This window comes from Sander vitreus, chromosome 12 (genome assembly GCF_031162955.1).
Source record: "Sander vitreus isolate 19-12246 chromosome 12, sanVit1, whole genome shotgun sequence".
NCBI classification, from domain to species: domain Eukaryota; kingdom Metazoa; phylum Chordata; class Actinopteri; order Perciformes; family Percidae; genus Sander; species Sander vitreus.
In genome coordinates, this window is record NC_135866.1 from 6,986,834 (window position 1) to 7,004,685 (window position 17,852).

General features: G+C 41.8%; 1 protein-coding gene across 7 annotated transcripts in view; it reads right to left on the reverse strand.

The window, feature by feature from the left end:
* Window positions 1-17,852, reverse strand: part of st3gal3b (ST3 beta-galactoside alpha-2,3-sialyltransferase 3b) — a 65,028-nt gene that overhangs the window by 27,530 nt on the left and 19,646 nt on the right. For 5 of the 7 annotated variants that reach the window (XM_078263465.1, XM_078263462.1, XM_078263466.1 and 2 more), the window contains exons 4-10: window positions 17,172-17,234; window positions 16,678-16,719; window positions 14,222-14,264; window positions 12,529-12,621; window positions 8,915-9,009; window positions 578-641; window positions 390-485 (exon numbers count right to left, since the gene is read on the reverse strand). In XM_078263465.1, the coding sequence (XP_078119591.1) occupies window positions 390-485; window positions 578-641; window positions 8,915-9,009; window positions 12,529-12,621; window positions 14,222-14,264; window positions 16,678-16,719; window positions 17,172-17,234 (496 nt within the window). The remainder of the gene's footprint in view (window positions 1-389; window positions 486-577; window positions 642-8,914; window positions 9,010-12,528; window positions 12,622-14,221; window positions 14,265-16,677; window positions 16,720-17,171; window positions 17,235-17,852) is intronic. The other 2 variants (XM_078263467.1, XM_078263468.1) reach the window with 2 other exon arrangements.

Here is a 17,852-nt window from a genome sequence, read left to right on the forward strand (position 1 = left end):
AAAGACCTGTTTGTTGTGTGCTATTGTGTTGTATCCTGCTGAAGAGAGTTAGTTGTGGGTTATTAATTGTGGTTATAAAGGTACTACCATGACTGAGATGGGTAAGCAGTTAACAGGGGTCCCGTTCTCAAATCGCTCGCAGTTTACCTCTGCCGGAGCGCTCTCCTGGCAATGCACCGGTATTACGGCATATGAAAAATTCATATAATTTGGGAAATTAATACCGGTATACCGCCCAGCACTAGTTGAAAGCGTACCGAGACCACCTCATCAAGCAGGTCTCGGTTAGTACCGGTTTGCCTTGTACATTATACACTATACTGTTGTTTGGAGGGACAAATTGCTCAGACATTCATATATTTATATATTTTACTATGCCGTCATCTTACCTCACTACGACATCAAAGTCGTCTATACGGGGGCCCAGAGACTTGTTGAACAGGATTCCCCCGTTGCCCACAATGATGCATCTTTTACAGTTGAGACTGCAGGGCGGGAGGGACAGTTAGCAACACTAAGAAGTGATGGATAGATGAAACAGGACTTCCTGTTGATGTGTGCGAGCAGCAATAATTACCTGTCCAGCGCCTCTCCAAGCCCGTAATTCTTCGTGGCAGTTAGAATGCCGTCTATGATTCTCTCTGCAGAGGAAAAAAAAAAAAGAGGACAATTATGATGACATAAAAAATGTGGCCGACAATGTACTTCTTACATGAGCGTACTAAATGTAAATACTTGTCGGTAACTTTCTTTTGTTTGTGTATAAATATATTGGTGGAGTAGACAAATCTGCGGGGACCAATCACAAACTGGCTTATCCACCTGGCGCGCTATTGCCGGGTTTAACACGATGACAATAGAGAAGTGACGGCAAGCAGCTTGTTGTTTACATTCAACATAGCGGCCACAAGTATGGTGACGTAGCAGTGTCGCTGCTACGTCACCCGGCTCGTTGGTCTGATTGGTTGAAGGACTATCCAATTGCGTACAGACTCATTTGAACTGTGCCCGTTGATCACGCCTCTTGTGCAGTAGAAAATACAGAGCAGACTCCCCAGACTAATGTTCAATCTTAAAAGACTGAGCTTGGACTGGTGATAGCCAGACTATTGGTGGAGCCTTCTTGGCAAGAAATGGGAGACTGGATACATACAACGAATTACAAATTCTCTCCTATCTCGTAATTTGACACTGGAAAATGTAGCACGATGATCCCCTTAAGCACTCCTTATGGAGCAGTGCGTCAGTTCGGCATCACAGATGGGGTGATGTTCACAATAAACGATATCCGATTTGAAATTTGATAAAATAAAACATAATGCTATCAGTCAAATTCATCTTAAACTTTATTTAGCAAAAGGATAATCAACCCACACATTCTACATTCTACTGGTTAACCTGCCCTCCTTTTTCTTCCCCCTCCACCCCACCTTCACTGCTTTGATTTGAAAAATGGCGGCGGCTTGTAAAAGAGTGGTGTGTAACTTAGCCGTACGAGTTGAGCAGAGGCTGCACAGTTTGACCAGCGGGCAGCGGCGTGGCCGCGGCACACCAGGCCGCCGGATGGTGTTGCTAAGAACTTGCAATGTATAACTATTATCAGATCGGCCCTCGCGGCCTCGAAACACTACCGGCCCACCGGGAAAAGTCCCGCCTCCGCCTCTGAACGTAAGCATATGATTATTAATGAAACGGCGAGCAAGTCTGTACTGTTTATTAACTCTTGACAAGTACAATGACTGTCTTTGGATGTTAAACAAGCTACTTAGACTTTTGCAGTAATGTTTTAAACCCCGCCATGCACGCAAGTGTGAACGCGAGCAGCTACACACTGCCTGCGTGGTGTTTCTGTTGTGTGTCAGCTGCGTGGATTTTTGTCTTTACACACCAGAAAGGTGTCTGACGCGGCGCTGCTGCTGCTAGCCTTGTCTGTAAACATGTATGTTTCTTGATTTACTGCACTCAAGCAGTAGTATACTTCATGTTAAACATAAATATACTGTATACTGATCTGATTACAAGCAAAGACAACGTCGGCAGTATTGACAGCAAAATAGGCTACAGAATATTTTGTTCTGTGTTGACAGGTGCAATATTTGAAAATCGATAATTGTTTATTATTTTTTTAAATTACATTTATATCTGCATTTATGTCATTTTTTTATTTGGTAACATTTAAGTTATTTATATTGTTTATGGCACAAGTGACATTTTATGTTTTGGCCCTTCAGTTAAGTTCAAAATAAAATGGACGAAATAACAAATACTTGATTTTTTTTCACTTGATTTTTTTTTTTTAAATTAATCATTAGAAAATGAGTCATTAGTGGCAGCACTACTACAGGTATATTAAAATAAGTCCTTAAAACGCAGAGTTTGAGATATTAAAAAACAAAACAAAAAGTAAATAGGAGTAGTTTGATATTGTATATGACATCGCCGATAGTGAAAAGGCAACCAGATGAACTGATAAACAATTAAAGAAGTTGTGGGGGTTTTGAGGGAGGTAGACAAAGCGAGAACGGAAAGAAAACGGAAATGATTTAAGAGGCGCTGGATTATTTACAGGCTATCATGCGTGTGTTACCATATTAATATTTCTCTTCTTTTTTTTTTTTAACATCAAGTTTATCGTCAATGCCGGTATATCCTGACACCCTTAGAGTGCGCTCATATTGAAATATTTAAGAAAACCAAAACTGAGAGAATTGCTCCTTTAAAGTGCTCATATTATGCTCATTTTCAGTTCATAATTGTATTTAGAGGTTGTACCAGAATAGGTTTATGTGGTTCAATTTTCAAAAAGCACCATCATTTTGTTGTAATGCACATTGCTGCAGCTCCTCTTTTCACCCTGTGTGTTGAGCTCTCTGTTTTAGCTACAGAGTGAGACATCTCACTTCTGTTCCATCTTTGTTGGGAGTCGCACATGTGCAGTACCTAGATCAGCACTGCTAGCCAGTCAGAAGCAGAGTATGAGGGCGTGCCACGCTAGCAGCTAGGCGAGCATTATAACGTGGGTTACAAAGTGACGCACTTTCGTCAAGGAAGTAAAGGCTGGACTACAATAGAGCTGTTTGGAGCAGTTTGTGAACAGTGTTTGCTGTTGGAGATGGTACGTCCCTTTGGAGTGGACTTTTTCACTATGTAAACCTATAAAAAGGTGCACAAAAAGATATATGACACAATAAAGGAAAGCATAATATGAGCACTTTAAAAGCCTGCCAAGGACTTCAACATACCACGAGAGATATAGCAATCTAGGTGGTCTACGACAGTTGGAGAGAACACCTCTCTCAGTTTATTCAGTCACAGATAAGGAGTGACCAATCAGCCTTCAGAAATACTGGTGTTGGGATTACGCAGAGAAAAAAAACCCTGTTGTGTTCTTGAGGAGTGAGTCTGGGAGAAACAGACATACAGGGTTCAGGATGGTATGCATGTGTATTTAGACACTAGCACTCAGAGAGGAATGCTGTTTTCAAACAAGCACATTCTCCTGGTTCAGTGGGCGATGTCGAGCTTGTCTCCCTGCGTGGCCAGCCCCCGTCTGATCGCAGGGTGAGAAACGGGGATGTTTAGCCATAGCACACATTCCTGCCATGTTCTTAGGGGCATTCCGCTACAGTCATGCTTCCAGCATTAGATATTACATATATTTCTCTCTTCACCCAGCCATTTTAGGCCTCTAAAACTTGTGCAGATTCCATTGTAGTTGTTACTATCTTTGATCCATGTTACATTTGTAGTGATGCGGAAGCACCAAAGAAGGACTACTTGGAGTTAATGTTGGCAGTTCATCTTTTCTTTATTTACATCCAACATGCAGTGTTTTCCCTGGGTTTGTGGAAGACTTGGGTGCATTTATTTGGCTTGAGGTTTGGAGGTCCTACCCCAAGAAAATGATACGTTTTTCAAAAAAAAAAAAAAAAATGCAATTTCACCTGATTTCGGACCATTATTATTACTGTTTCTGTGTACAAAAAGTTGGAAAAGCTAGGGCAGATAATAAATAACACTCAAAAAGTTTAAAGACAAAACTTGCTAAAGAAGTCCAATGGGGGCCGACTACGATCATTAGATCTTAGAAAGGTCATTTAGTTTTGGTGGTGTGGCCCAAAACGTCTTGGGTGCTGTGCCTAATATCTGAATATCTGTGTGTCTCTCATATATATAATCTCATGTTTTATCACATGATTAAAATTCTATTATTTTGCATTTCAGAACTGTTTTTAAGTACATATTAAAAATGAAAAGCAATTCTTAGCAGTGTATCTTGATTGGGAATCAAATGAATGCAAAGAAAATGACATGAATGTAATTGTTTACTATTTATTTAATCTAGTCACACATTTGAATCTAGAGTCAATATTAGGGTTGGGTATTGTTTGGTTTGGATACCGGTGCTAAAGCGGTACCGGTGCCTTAACAGTGCCTGAACCGATACTTTTAAGAAAGTTAAAAAAAGAAGGATACTAAACAGTTGGCGACATTAAAGAATGGCTTGTTTATAAATTAATAAATGGCGGCACGCGATTAATACGATTAAAAAAAATTAACACATTATGCTCAGCCCTTAATTGCATTGCGATTAACGCGTTAATGCTGACAGCCCTAATATATATATAGACATTTTCATTGCCCTCTCTACTTAACTTAATACAATCACCATATAGCACATAGTCTGCAAAGGGGGGGCCAAAGAAACAGCCAAAGTGAGAGTAAAGAGAGAGTGAGAACAAGAGAGTTTAGACTGGGGGCCTCAAAGCAGTCTGTAAGACATATTGCAGCCCTGTGCACTCTGGCTAACGATCCTAATGATTAACCTGCTGAGGAGAGGCGAGCAGAGTAACAGCCCATTGTTTGGATGTGGTGTCGATGTCTGGCGTCAAGCATCACCCCGAGCAGCATAAACACAAGGCCGAGGACCACACCTGCATCCAAGCGGGTGAAAAATCACAATGGGCACGACTCTCTTCCAGAGGACGACATGGAAGCCAATTGTTGTAAGTACCCGGTATAAACATTTCAGAAAAGTATATCTCGTGGTAGAGCCGAAGACGAACGGCTGGAGGTTCAGACATTGGTCCAACACGGAACTCTTGAACTGACAAAAGTCTTCACTGCTAGCATAGAGGAAGATCGGAAGCATCAGGCAACACATAAACACAGACACATTGTTGGGAAAAGTGTAGCCTAAACAATATAAAAGAATCAATGCGATGAGAGAGTGGTATTTGTCAGGCCTGTACCGAGTACAGTAGGACTTTAGTAGGATTTTGAATCAGCATTAAGTGCCACGGGGAAAAAGGAAGAAAAAAAATATTCGATCACAGTTTGTTGTAATTGGTTACACTTTACTTGGATCTATATAAGAGTGACATGACAATGTCATGAATGTGTCATAAACATTATAAACAAGTCATAAACGTTTATGACATAACGCTTCTTTTAGTAAGTGTCATTCGGTTTTTGTCATGACAAGTTAGGGTTAGAGTTAGGGTTAGGGTTACTGTGTCATGACAGTGTCGTGACAGTGTCATGTGTTCATGACCGTGTCATGTCACTCTTATGTAGACACCTTCAAGTAAAGTGTTACCGACTAATTTATCAAGGACATGGATAATTGGACAATCCTGAACTATAGATGTAGGGACCAAGGTGGCTGTAAAAAGTGATACAAGTTACAGTTTCAATACGACATCGTCTCCACAAAAAAAGCTTTGCCGTGTTGTGGCAAGGCTCTATGAGACTGAGGTTATATGTATTTTACAAATGGTTTATATGAATGTACTCATACACTTGTGCACCTGCTCTTGTCTCATGTTACAAAGAAGATAAAGCTGTGAATGACCACTCACGTAAACAGTGTGATCATGTGACTGAGGCAGCGCTTGTGTAAACCTCATGCTCGGATTATGAATATAATTGCGTCAACATAAGCAAAAGAAATAAAACATTAGTGCAATCTGCTAAATTAATGTCAATTATCTGTCATAAACTGCTGGGAAATATTGTATCTTTCGGTTAGCTAAATTCCTTTAGCCAACAATTTCAAAGCACTGTGAAAATGTTTACATTTTCTCCTAATTTGTCAAACTGAGTGAATAAAAATTCAATTAAAAAAAGCCTCTTTTACCTGTATATAAACCTCTGGCTGCTGAACAACATCGTGTAAACAGCTTACCTGAATTCACTTTGGACTGCAGAACGATATCATTTAGAGAGAACAACATAAGTGAGAATAATATTTAACAATTGATGCAAAATATAGGCCATTACTCAACCGTTCAGTGGCTGACTGGCATCCTGCAGTGCTGACAAGTATGGTTTTCTTTCTCCGAGACCGAATCAACACAGGTTTACTGTTCTCTGCTGTGGTTGATGTGTGCCAAAGATACCTCTTGGCAGAATAAAAAGTAAAGTAAAAATAAACCTGCCGCCCATCACCGCCACTCCGTGTTCCCAATTTGGAATCCTTTGTGGCGTTCTATTCAAGTTCCACACGTATCATCTCTCCACATGACTAGCACTAAAAGGGAAACCCCACTGCCATCGCAGTCCGTGGAGAAAACAGAAACCAGGTGTAACACTCGCACAGGGAGTGCCCTTTTGAAAGCGGCTGAGACAGAGACAGTGTGTGTGTGTGTGTGTGTGTGTGTGTGTGTGTGTGCGCGCGTGTGTTCGTATGACAGCGGAGAGCTCGCCAGCGCACAAAAGGCAACATTGACTGTACCTTCTGCTACTAAGTATTGGAAAATATGTGACAGAGCACGTCACTGAAGCCAACTGTAATGTTATCTCTTCAGTTCCCGTGGCATTGTGTACTGGTTTGATATCTGAAGTGCTGGAGTGTGTTAAGGTCAGGGAACAAGTACAAGCACTGTGTGTGGGAACAATAAAGTTGGAGTGTTGGGAGACACGTTACCTGGTCCCAAGCTAGAATTCATCCCGCAGGACAAATGAACATCACTGATAAGGTTGTTACTATGACCAACACAGAAGCCTACAGTGCCTACATTGTAAATTAAAAATAAAAATGTCTAGAAAATATTCATATATTCTGAGCTATGGGCATGGTACAATACGAGTATTATAAACTTAAAATAATAACCTTGTTTTCAGCCTGGTCAGAAGGTTAGAACACTGGCTGAGCCAGAGTTCGAGGCTGAAAACTGGCAAGGGGTAAAAATGTATTTAATATTCCATATAGCAGGTTAGTAGATGAGCAGCCTAATACCTGAAATGTCCATTAATTGATCAATCAATGAACAGCTGTAGGTGACTGTTCTTCACCTGCGACTTACTCCAAATACTGAAGGTCCCATTAGTTGATCAGATGAATCCCTTGATGTATCAATTCAAATCGTTAACTGGGGAAATCTGAACTTGATGTGGGGATCAGATTAGTGTTTCTCTAGAGACAGTATTGAACTTCAAAAATCACACCTGTGTCCAGCTGTTTAGGTTTTTTTAGTCAGAGAAGCTACGTAAGACAGTACAAACACTACAAAACAGTTTTTTTTTTTTTGTTCCGTTACCTCCAACCCCCGTTTTGAGTCACCAGATCCACCACCCCCTCTGCGCTCCAGGCCCTCCCACTTTACAAATTAAGCACTGCCTTACAGACACCAGCTGCAAAAATCACATTAACCAGAGAACAGCCAAACCTCATTTAAACCATTACATAATTAATGTGCCTACATGTTTTCCATTGCTCTTTGCTAAGAAAAGAGTGAGGAGAGATAACTTATAACAAATAGCTTAACGAACCTGAGCATTTTGCAAACCAGGAACCAGATCCAAAATGGAACCCATCCCAACCTGTCCCAATGGACTCCCTACCCAGAAGTCAACAAAGCACGGATGATGCAGACTTGCATCAAAAAAATCTGCCGTTCAGCCATCGATTCTAAAATCTTCAATGTGGGACAGCAGGGGATAGCAGCCGTTTTCAATCCCTGCTTGCGTTACATCGAAAGCAGCATGTGATTGCTTATCATGATGGCATCATTTTGGCAAAGACTAAAGGTGTACTGTGATGGATTACCTATCTCACTTTCTCTCAACTCAGGACAAGGCAGAGCAATACACCTGAGGCAGAATATATTCTGCCATAGACATCAGCCTTGCAACAATAACAAAAAAGACTGAAAAGTGGCAGAACATTGGCATTCTTGGCTATATAGCGAGATACGCAATCTGTGAGCGTGCGCCATTCCGTGCTGTCACGTTTATATTTGCACTGCCGGGAAAGAGCATCTGTAACAGATAACTGTCTGGAAGACCCCTCTTCACCTCCAGCTGCGGTTGTTGTTCCCAGGTTGAAAAACTGGGTGGGATGGTTATGTTTTAGGTGAGATTTTAGGTTAGTTGCATTGCCTCTTTTCGCTGCCACTGTTTTTAAACAAAGTCGACATACCGGCTGGTCCAAGTTTGGCCAAGCTCATTTGGCTTAAAGCCAAAATGTTCCCACACCGGAGCCCCACTTTTCTTGACCTGTCACTATCCACTGTGTGTGTGTGTGTGTGTGTGTGTGTGTGTGCGCGTGTGTGTGCGCGTGTGTGGAGACGGGGGGGAAGGGGTTTGTGGAGAAGAAGTTTCCCTTTCAAGAGGGAATCGCGATTCATCTAAGAAACGACTTTCTCCCCCTACCCCTACTTTTGACCCATGGAGAAGTGTAATGTTGGCAACCGGGAACAAAACTGTAAATCATCTGGGCAGATGGTTTATTACTCTGAAATGCCAGGCACCGCGGTCACAAAATACTGTAGCCTGCAGCCGCTGTCTACACACCACATCACTAATTGCATTGGAGTATTTATGTCTTTATGGACACCATCCTTGAACACACCGTTTAAGAAATGTGAAGCAGACATCACTAGTGGAAGGTAACAGAATGAACCGTTCTTACCTTGCGTTCTGAATCCAAATGGAGGCAAGTAATTGCTGACTTTTGCAAGACGTTTGAAGTTCCGATCAAGAAACATGGGTGCCGGTTTCATGAACCTGTAATAAGACGGAGGAAAGAAAGAGAAAGGAGGAAGAGAAATTATTGATTTTGCTGTGCATTCCCCCACCACACCTTTTCTCCTCTCCAAAGAGAGACCCTGTGGCTTCCCCTAATCCCTGCTTCACCTGTGACGGCGGGGTTAACGACCTGGGCAAAAGTTGAAGCCGCAAAGTGATAAACAAAAATCACTTGTTCCACTGTCGTTAAATCGGACAAGAATCCCTACCTCCCCTGCTAAAGCCTCCCAAAACAAGCAAAGGAAGCTAAAAACTAAGCGGATAATAAAGTCTAAGAGGCAGGGAGTGACACAGAAGGTGGCTGCAGAGCATAACCCATCAACAGAACCTCTCCACCCAGGACTAAATCACAGCTGACACACAGTTTTGATACATGTGCTGGGACAATCCACTCAGGCCAGAATGCTTTTCCTCAAATGATTTGGGGCTAGAAGTAAAAAAAAAAAAAAAAAAAAAAATAAAAATAAAAATATGAACTCTGTTTTACGCCCATAACAGAGGACATGTTAAACTGCTCCAGTGTGAAGCAAGTCATCGTACAACATTAAAAACAAATGGAGTTTGATTGTCTGTGACCAGTGTTTTTAATGCCCCATGAACTGCTACTTCCAGCATTGACTCTTCCTTATCTGGTGTGCCTGTATGAGTGTGTCCTTTTTTTTCTTTGATTAATTGCAGCTCTAAAATCAAAAGAAGCCATTTCCTCTTAGTCACACCTGTGACCCAAAGTGCTGGGCTACGTGCCACTTCTGCAAGTGTGGCTCCAGGATGAATGTGTGTTTTTATGACCTGCTGTCAAGTAAGGGGGGGCATAAGAGGAGAGAGACAGCCGCTCTGGTTGTGTCTTTTTTGGCATCAACAGGCATGGAACTCCATGCATGTCTGTGTACACACACACACGCACGCACACACACACACACACAATGCTAGGCGCCTTGGAGAGATCTACAGAGCTGCTGTGTATTATTTTTGTTTATGATAGAAGACAGTTACAGAGATTAGCGGAAACCAGACCACCAGCAACATAACTATTGCATCTTGCTGAGGGGCTGATGGTTGGTTGGCTGAAACACACACACACACACACACACACACACACACACACACACGGTTCTTTCTCACCAACCATAAATTATGGCTCCCACAGCCGACAGACTACAGTAACTGGAACCAGGAGAGGACACACAAACTCCACCACACTCCCTTGTTTCTCAGCAGGAATCTTGGATAGCTTGTTCCCATAACACTGCCATTGGTTCACAAGAGATATGTGGAGCTCTGAGGCGCAATGACCAAACATGGCTGACATTATTGGGAGGCCTTCCGGTTAGCCTAAACCTCTTCCGAGCAACCTAATCAGTCTTTGATATACTCATTATCCTCCAGGTTTAAAACATGAAGGCAGAGAGAAGACTTGAGAGGAGAGGCAGTTATGTATGACACTCTCTCGTCCTCACATCACCTGACACACACAGAGAGAGAGAGAGAGAGAGACTTCTGTCCTGCCAAAACAAATGGAGATTCATTAAACCCAGGACTTCTGAGGCCAGAAGGGGCTATAAATAACACAGGACCATTGCAAGTCACTGAGCCCTGACCGACAGTCCGTCACTGACATCCTGACAAAGCGAAGAGACAGGGGGCTGCTTGTTGTTAAATAAAAAGTGAGGGCTCCCAAAACAGCCAACAGGCAGGGACGCATTGTGCTCATTTCCTTTGCTAGGTCCATCTCTCATGGGCAATATTTTCATAACCGTGCCGCTTCAAGTTCACTGCCAACACTTGATTTAGGACTGTAATACAAACAGTTTTGGGTAAAGCGGAGGGGAGTAAAATAAATTGGATTCTGCAGGGCAGGGGGCTCCACAGAAGACAAACATGGAGGAAGCAGGAGATGATTAGAGGGAGGCCACGAGAGGACCTCACTGCTAGGGGTTAAGTAGGTTTTCTCTAACAGCTGAACTGTAGGCCACACCTATTTAAACAAAATGCTAACAAGGACTTTTAAATTGGTTTGTTTTTTGCCTGGTAAACATTCAACACAGACTGGGGTAACAAACACGATGTCAATTGGTTGACTCCTTTTTCACACAGGACGTGATAAATCACAGACTGCAAGATTGCGTAGGTTCGACCGTACACTTACACTCCTGCATACAAACCCATACGTACACACACGGCATTAATTGTGCTCATTGACCGATGTGTGACTGGGTTGAAGGTGGTAGCAATCAGTGGGCTCCCGCTGGGTATTCCGTGTTGTGCAGAACTTTGATCCGACACGTGCGGCTGATTAGCGGAAGTCATTAAGAGGGAGGACATAGTAACACGTAGCCTCTCCGATGGGCAGAGGGAAGTTTCACACAACTGCTTCGTCTGTCTTGTTAACCAGCGCTGCAATTTACAGCGGACAGTGCAGCGGATGGCGTTTAGAGTTGGTTTGTCAATTCGTTCAATATATACACTGTATATATTATTCCATATGGTTTGGTTAGCTTTACTTCAACGTTGAGAGCATCGTATTTTAACAGAATATTGGGGCAGAATATCACACAGGCAGGGAGAGAAAGAATTATGTATAAAAGAGTTCAACCAAAAAAAAAAAAAACGTCAATGTTAAAATGTCAAATATTTGAATATATAAAACAAAGTAAAAAAGATTTTTTTATAACGTATTGGAATTTATTGTAGAACTAGTATACTGTATTTTTCTAAGCTTTGAACGTGATCGTCCGTGCATCCTCAGGCAATAGATATATTGGGTTCAATACTTATTCGTGGAAATGGGTTGGCAAATTTGTTCCATAACTAGCTCAAGTACTGCATTGGAGTGCCACTGGCTATTGTTCAGCAATGTGGTAAATTGCCCCTCTATTAGCTTAGCTCGAGAATGCTGCTGGGACAATGCCCTATAGATTGAGCTGAGATGGGCGGCAAATAGGAAAATCAAAAGAGCCACTGACATCAGAACAGGGCCGCGGAGGATTGTGTGCACTGTGTGGGCTGGGTACCACGGAGCTTGTGATGAGTCAGGACAGGAAGCTGGGTTGGTGTCATTCACAGAGAAAGCCTGGGAGGCTCTTGGATGCGATAGGAGAAAGATGGGAGATCTTGTACTCGGGTGACAGAGGTTCTTTTGTGTAACAGGGGGATCGCAAGGACACAGTCCGGGTTTTGTAGTGGGGGAGAAGATGATAGAAACATGATTGAAAACTGGGGAAGATTGGAGAGGAATGTGGGGGCTTCTCTGTTTCTGACTCAAAAACCCTTCCGGCCAAGTTGGCCTGAGGGGTGACATCATGCATCTTGGTATGCAAGAGTGACAGTTTTAGCTTTTCTCCCGCTGACATCCAATTAAAAATGATTTGTTTGTGAAGCTTGTGATTGCGTATGTGAAGTTCTTGAAGCAAGTTCAAATAAAAAATAAAAATAAAAAAAAGAACTGTGGATATGCATCCAATGTTATGTGAAATTCAAAGAAAGGGCAATCCTTCTCACTTAGGATAGATGGCTGTCATCTTGGCTGCTGCGTATCCTGGCTTGCACAGTCCTTCGCTGAGGTTGCCATACTTGTATGCCAACTCTGGTGGCCTGTACATGAAAAGAACAGAGGGAGCGATTAATCAGACACACTGTGACAACCAATTATCAATTACACTGACACATTTCTAAGCCTCAAAAAAACTGAGCTTGTCAAACAATCTGCTTGAGAGATATGGAGAGGGGGAAAAAAAGAAGAAGAAACGGGTTGGCTTAGGAAGTGGGAGAGCTCAGCAACAGCTCAGCAGATCACCTATGTGTGGCGAGACAAAGCAGAGGGGCCTTGTTCAAATAATCACACTGGCAATGCTAAAACTAGAACCTCCCGATTACTAGCATGGTCATTAATAACCTTATGTATGCCATGAATCTAGCTCAAATAAACACTCACTGTGTGAGGCCTGAAATCAGAGTTACCAGGAGAAGGGGCTTGACTGGGGCCTGCTTGTATACAAATTGAAGCTCCTATGCTGATATATTATCTTGGTTTTATTATTTATTGGAATTATTTTATTTCACTTATTTATCTCTCTCTCTCTAATTCTCTCTCTCTCTTATGTGCCGATTGGTGGAACCTTGAGTATTTGTATCAGATTTGGAGTACTTGTGTCAGTTTTTGGTGCGTTTTTGTAGTAGCGCGTCGTGATGGATGTCATACTCTTGCTGCAGAACAAATCTACCTACGGGTACAACTAAAGTAACCTGAACCTGATTATGTTTCAGTATGCTAGAATGCTGTCCACTTGCAGCTTGGCCTTAATTGGCCTCAAGATGTAAGTGATTTGGTGGGAATCAAATCTAGAGGGGGCACTTTCCCCATCAGACTACCAGTGGGAATAAATTACAACTAATTACTAGCTTTAAGATGAATTGCACTATTGTACGCATGTGCTCTCATGGAGTAATTAATGACACCGTAGATATAATAAAAAGGAGCTGTATTAGATAAACTGAGCCCATGTGAAAACCACCTTAAAGTTTGTGCTGACACAGTGCTTACAGTGTGCGAGCAGAGTGCGGACAGACGTGCCCTGTGAGAGCCGGGGGTGGTGATGGGAGCATATGATTATTGCCTGCACGGTAATGGGAGGGCCGGAGGAGGGGGCGTTATCGCTGCAGTTTAGAGCAAGAGTGTCAAACCAATTCAGGGAATTATACACATCTCAACGGACACGCTGACACAATGACAGCTGCGTAATGACTCAATGTAGCATGTTCTCGCCCTGACAAACCACAGCTGCTCTGGTGGGGGGGGGACGCACCAACTACATATAATTTCACATAAATCTCTTAATGTATTACTCAGACCGCCAATTCAATCTGCGCATTTGTCACCAGGTTTTTCTCAGGACTCCAACAAGATGCAATGTGTTTATTTAAAAAAAAAAAAAAAGAATCAAGTGAGGTTAATTGGTCCAAGGTTTAGGTTTTCATGTTTCCCCCAATTGATCAACCAGAACCTGCATGGATATGTATTCAGTGGAACAAGCTGTAAAACATTATCTAAACTAATGGGGTCAAAGTCAAAGTGGGAATTCAGCCGTTCTAAATATAACAAGTTACAAAATACCCCCACGCAGTACAATGGTAGAGAATTGCTAAACATGTTACATTTAATGACAGAAATGTTTACTTGAAGAGATGTACTCACAGTTTTGTGTCCAGCTGCAGCAGAAAGCCCTGCTTATCATACACTGGAAAAGAAAGACAAGAACAGAGATGGAGTACGGAAAGTACGGCATGTGGGAACTTTTATACAGCTGGATCATTAGTGCTGTTCATCCAATGTACATGATTTCAACTAGCAGCTCATTGGCTGTAGTTGTAAACAACCTGTGCGTCGTTCACAGGGAAAACAAAAGGACGAATGTGAAAGAAAAATAAAAGCATTAGAATTAAGCATTTGTGACAAACAAGCGAGATTAGGGAGAAGCCAGCCAAAACAAATCTGTTCAGTTTTAAAAAAAATTAAGTTAGAAAAGAAGTTAGAGATCACCTATGGGACAACCAAAGGGGCAGCCGATAGGTGCCTGGTGAAGCGTTAAGGTAGAAGACAGAGAAGCACAGAGGTAAATATTTGTGGAGAAATTTGAATCTTTTTCCTCAATAATGTCATTTAAGTATCTATGTCTTATATTCTACAATATCACTTTCAGACTAACAAACAGTTAACATATTTCAATTTCGGTCAGTAAAATGCTGGAATTAAGAGTGACGGAGGACTACGTTTAACATGAGCGTTAGTTGAAAGTAGGAAGAGCGTGGTATTACTCCTGTGGCTGCGGATCTTGTCTTCACAGAGAAGCTGGAGGAGAAAGATAAAGAAACGGACAATGGGAATGCGTGGTGGCTGAATAGGAAAGGATCCAAGCACTGCTTGGGAGAATGGGGACGTTGCAAAGGCAGTCAAGATGAGCGAGTGTGTGTGTGTGTGTGTGTGTGTGTGTGTGTGTGCGCGTGCGCGTGTGCGTGTGTGTATTATGTTTCTGCTGAGAAGCATAAAGCAGCCAAAAAGGCCAATTTGAGGGAACAGCTTGGGAGAAATCAAAGCGGCAGGTTCCTACCAGTAAGAGAAATGTTGGTCCGTGCCGTGGAACCTTACTGTACTGTGTAATGCACCAAAACTCCTGCAGACTGCTTCTCTTGCCAACAAATTAGGTACCGAGCCATGACAACAGAGGGCAGTGTTGTATCACACTGCAGCTTCATGACTGAGCAGATGTGCAATTCCTCACAAGTTGCCAGTATTTCATTACTACAGCCAGAGATGGGAAGTAACGCAGTACAAATACTTTGTTACTGTACTCAAGTAGATTTTTCAGATATTTTTACTTTACTATTTATTTTTGCGCCGACTTTTTACCTTTAGTCCATACATTTTTAAAAATATCGGTACTTTCTGCCCCTTACATTTTACAGAATTGGCTCGTTACTTTAGTTTCAAATAATTTCAGTGGAGTTACCGTTATTATTTTTCGCGTCATCAATACCGCACTCAATCCAATTGGATGGGAATATACAGCACGTTGCACTTGACGCACGACTGCAAGATGACTCGACAGATTCGGCAGCATTCATTCGCGGCAAATCATTGCGGCTTGATGGCGGTAACGTTAGCACATAGTAGTATGGACGGGGGAAATGAAGAAAACGGAGATCCCAGAGATTCGGCAGACAACGCAGCAAGACATTCCCAATCATCTTCGGCCTTATCTGAGAGAGATGTTTGAGATAGTAGGCATCAAGAATGACTCCTGGCAAATGTGCTGCATAACTCTAAAAGTATGGGGAACCCCTTAATTAAGTCTGTTTAGTAATTCATATGTTATCCTTTATTTTTTTTCCAGAATCCATATTTGAGCACACACACACACACACACACACACACACACACACACACACACACAGATTCCTTTAAATGTTAAGGAGATTAAAAAAGAGAAACTGGATGTGTGAATTCTCACAGAATCACAACTGAATTCATATCTTGCTACTCAGTCAGAATCTTATTAATATAGTCTATTATTATATAATAGTCTCTGTCACAATAATCATCTATGTGATGTTTTAGGCCTATTGGCAGCCATCCATTTTATAATGTAGGCAATGGCATCTAAAGAGCCTTTTTTCCATGTCCACTGAAGTTTCTCAGCTTGCACTCTAGTAACGTGTGTGGTCCAGGTAGCTTTGCATAAGGCTACTTTTACTTTTATACAAGTAAATTTCCAAGCCTGTACTTTGTTACTTTTACTTGAGTAAAGAAGTTAAATCAGTACTTCTACTTTTACCAGAGTATTTTTTTAACACAAGTATCTGTACTTCTACTTGAGTACAGGAAGTGAGTACTTTTGCCATCTCTGATTACAGCAACTTGAATTAACTTTGAAAACACGTTGCTCTGTCTGTTGGCCAACTCTGTCAACCAGATGTGTTACTGACTCTTTTTTTTTGGTGGGGGGATATGGCTCACTTCTGAACCCAAATGTGGCTGCTGAAGTATTGCTGGGTTTTAAAAAAGGTTTTAAATGTAATGTAATTTTAAATGGCAGAGGGACAACGAGGATGGGTGGGGGGGGGGGGGTTCGATAGGTGGGGCTGCAGATGTACCTGAGCCTACTATTCGTCCCACGGGGATGTCCGTTCCCAACTCTGAAACACAAAATGGTCAGTTAGCCCTGTTTGAACTCAGTCTGTTATGTCAGAATTTGGCCAACTGGAAAATGTCAGAAATTACTGAGCAAGAGAAGGGAGAAGGAAGAGAAGTTAGAATTAAAACCTACTAAATCTCAATCTTAAATGAAAGGCGGAAAGCCCAATGAGGTGGAAAAATAACTGCAGAAAGCCCCCATTGTGTTTTTGAAGTTATGGCAGTGGTATATTGAAAGTTGCCTATGAGAACTGAATGGGGGAATGAGCACAAACATTTTTGGTGATAAAACAATGGCGTTAGGTAGATGGAAGTGGTAAAAAAAATAAATGGAAAGCTTTTATTGTTGTTAGCAGAGATTTATATTCCAGGAAGAAAAATCTCAAAAGCCCAGTGTAAAATCACCCGCTTGACAATAGTGGACACCCAGGATAAATAGGCAGAGTGCCTCTACCTGTAATTCTTTTCACTTCAGCCCCTTTATTCAGGCCTACAGTTGTCTCTGCTGCATCACTCTCTGAAAACAAAAGGGGGTTAAGACACTGAAAAAAAGATCACTGTAGAGCTGTGGAAGCAACTATAAACCAAGAACAAAGTACTCAGAATCTTTGAAAAAATATATACGTTTTCAACATCAGCTTTGGCAAAACACAGACTGTGGCTGGTGGCTACGCACAATAACAGATGCACACAAAAGGCAGACAGAGACAGAAAGAAACAAAAGATCACAAAGGTTGAATGCTGATCCTCTAATGTCTACCATTACAGCAGTGCCATTCATATAGTATAGTAACAATATTACACAAGGCTGTCTTATTCAGCAGTGGCTGAACCACAGTGAGTGACTGACTCACTCTGAGTGTGCTTAAAGCCGTGTTCATTATGCTCGATTAAGATTTAAGCAACTGCTGCACATTTCTATTCCACATCCCCTTTCAGATTAATCATTATAATTCTTTTACCGAACAAAAAAAAAAAACTGAGGACTTTTAATTAGGAAGAGGGTTAGCTTCAAACAAAAACCCACACAGGTTTCAGAGAGAAAGATATCAACACGTCCCTCTCAGTTCTATTAAAACAATCAAGAGCACAGCTGCCATGTTTCATCCCAACACTGACGATTTACCACGACGAA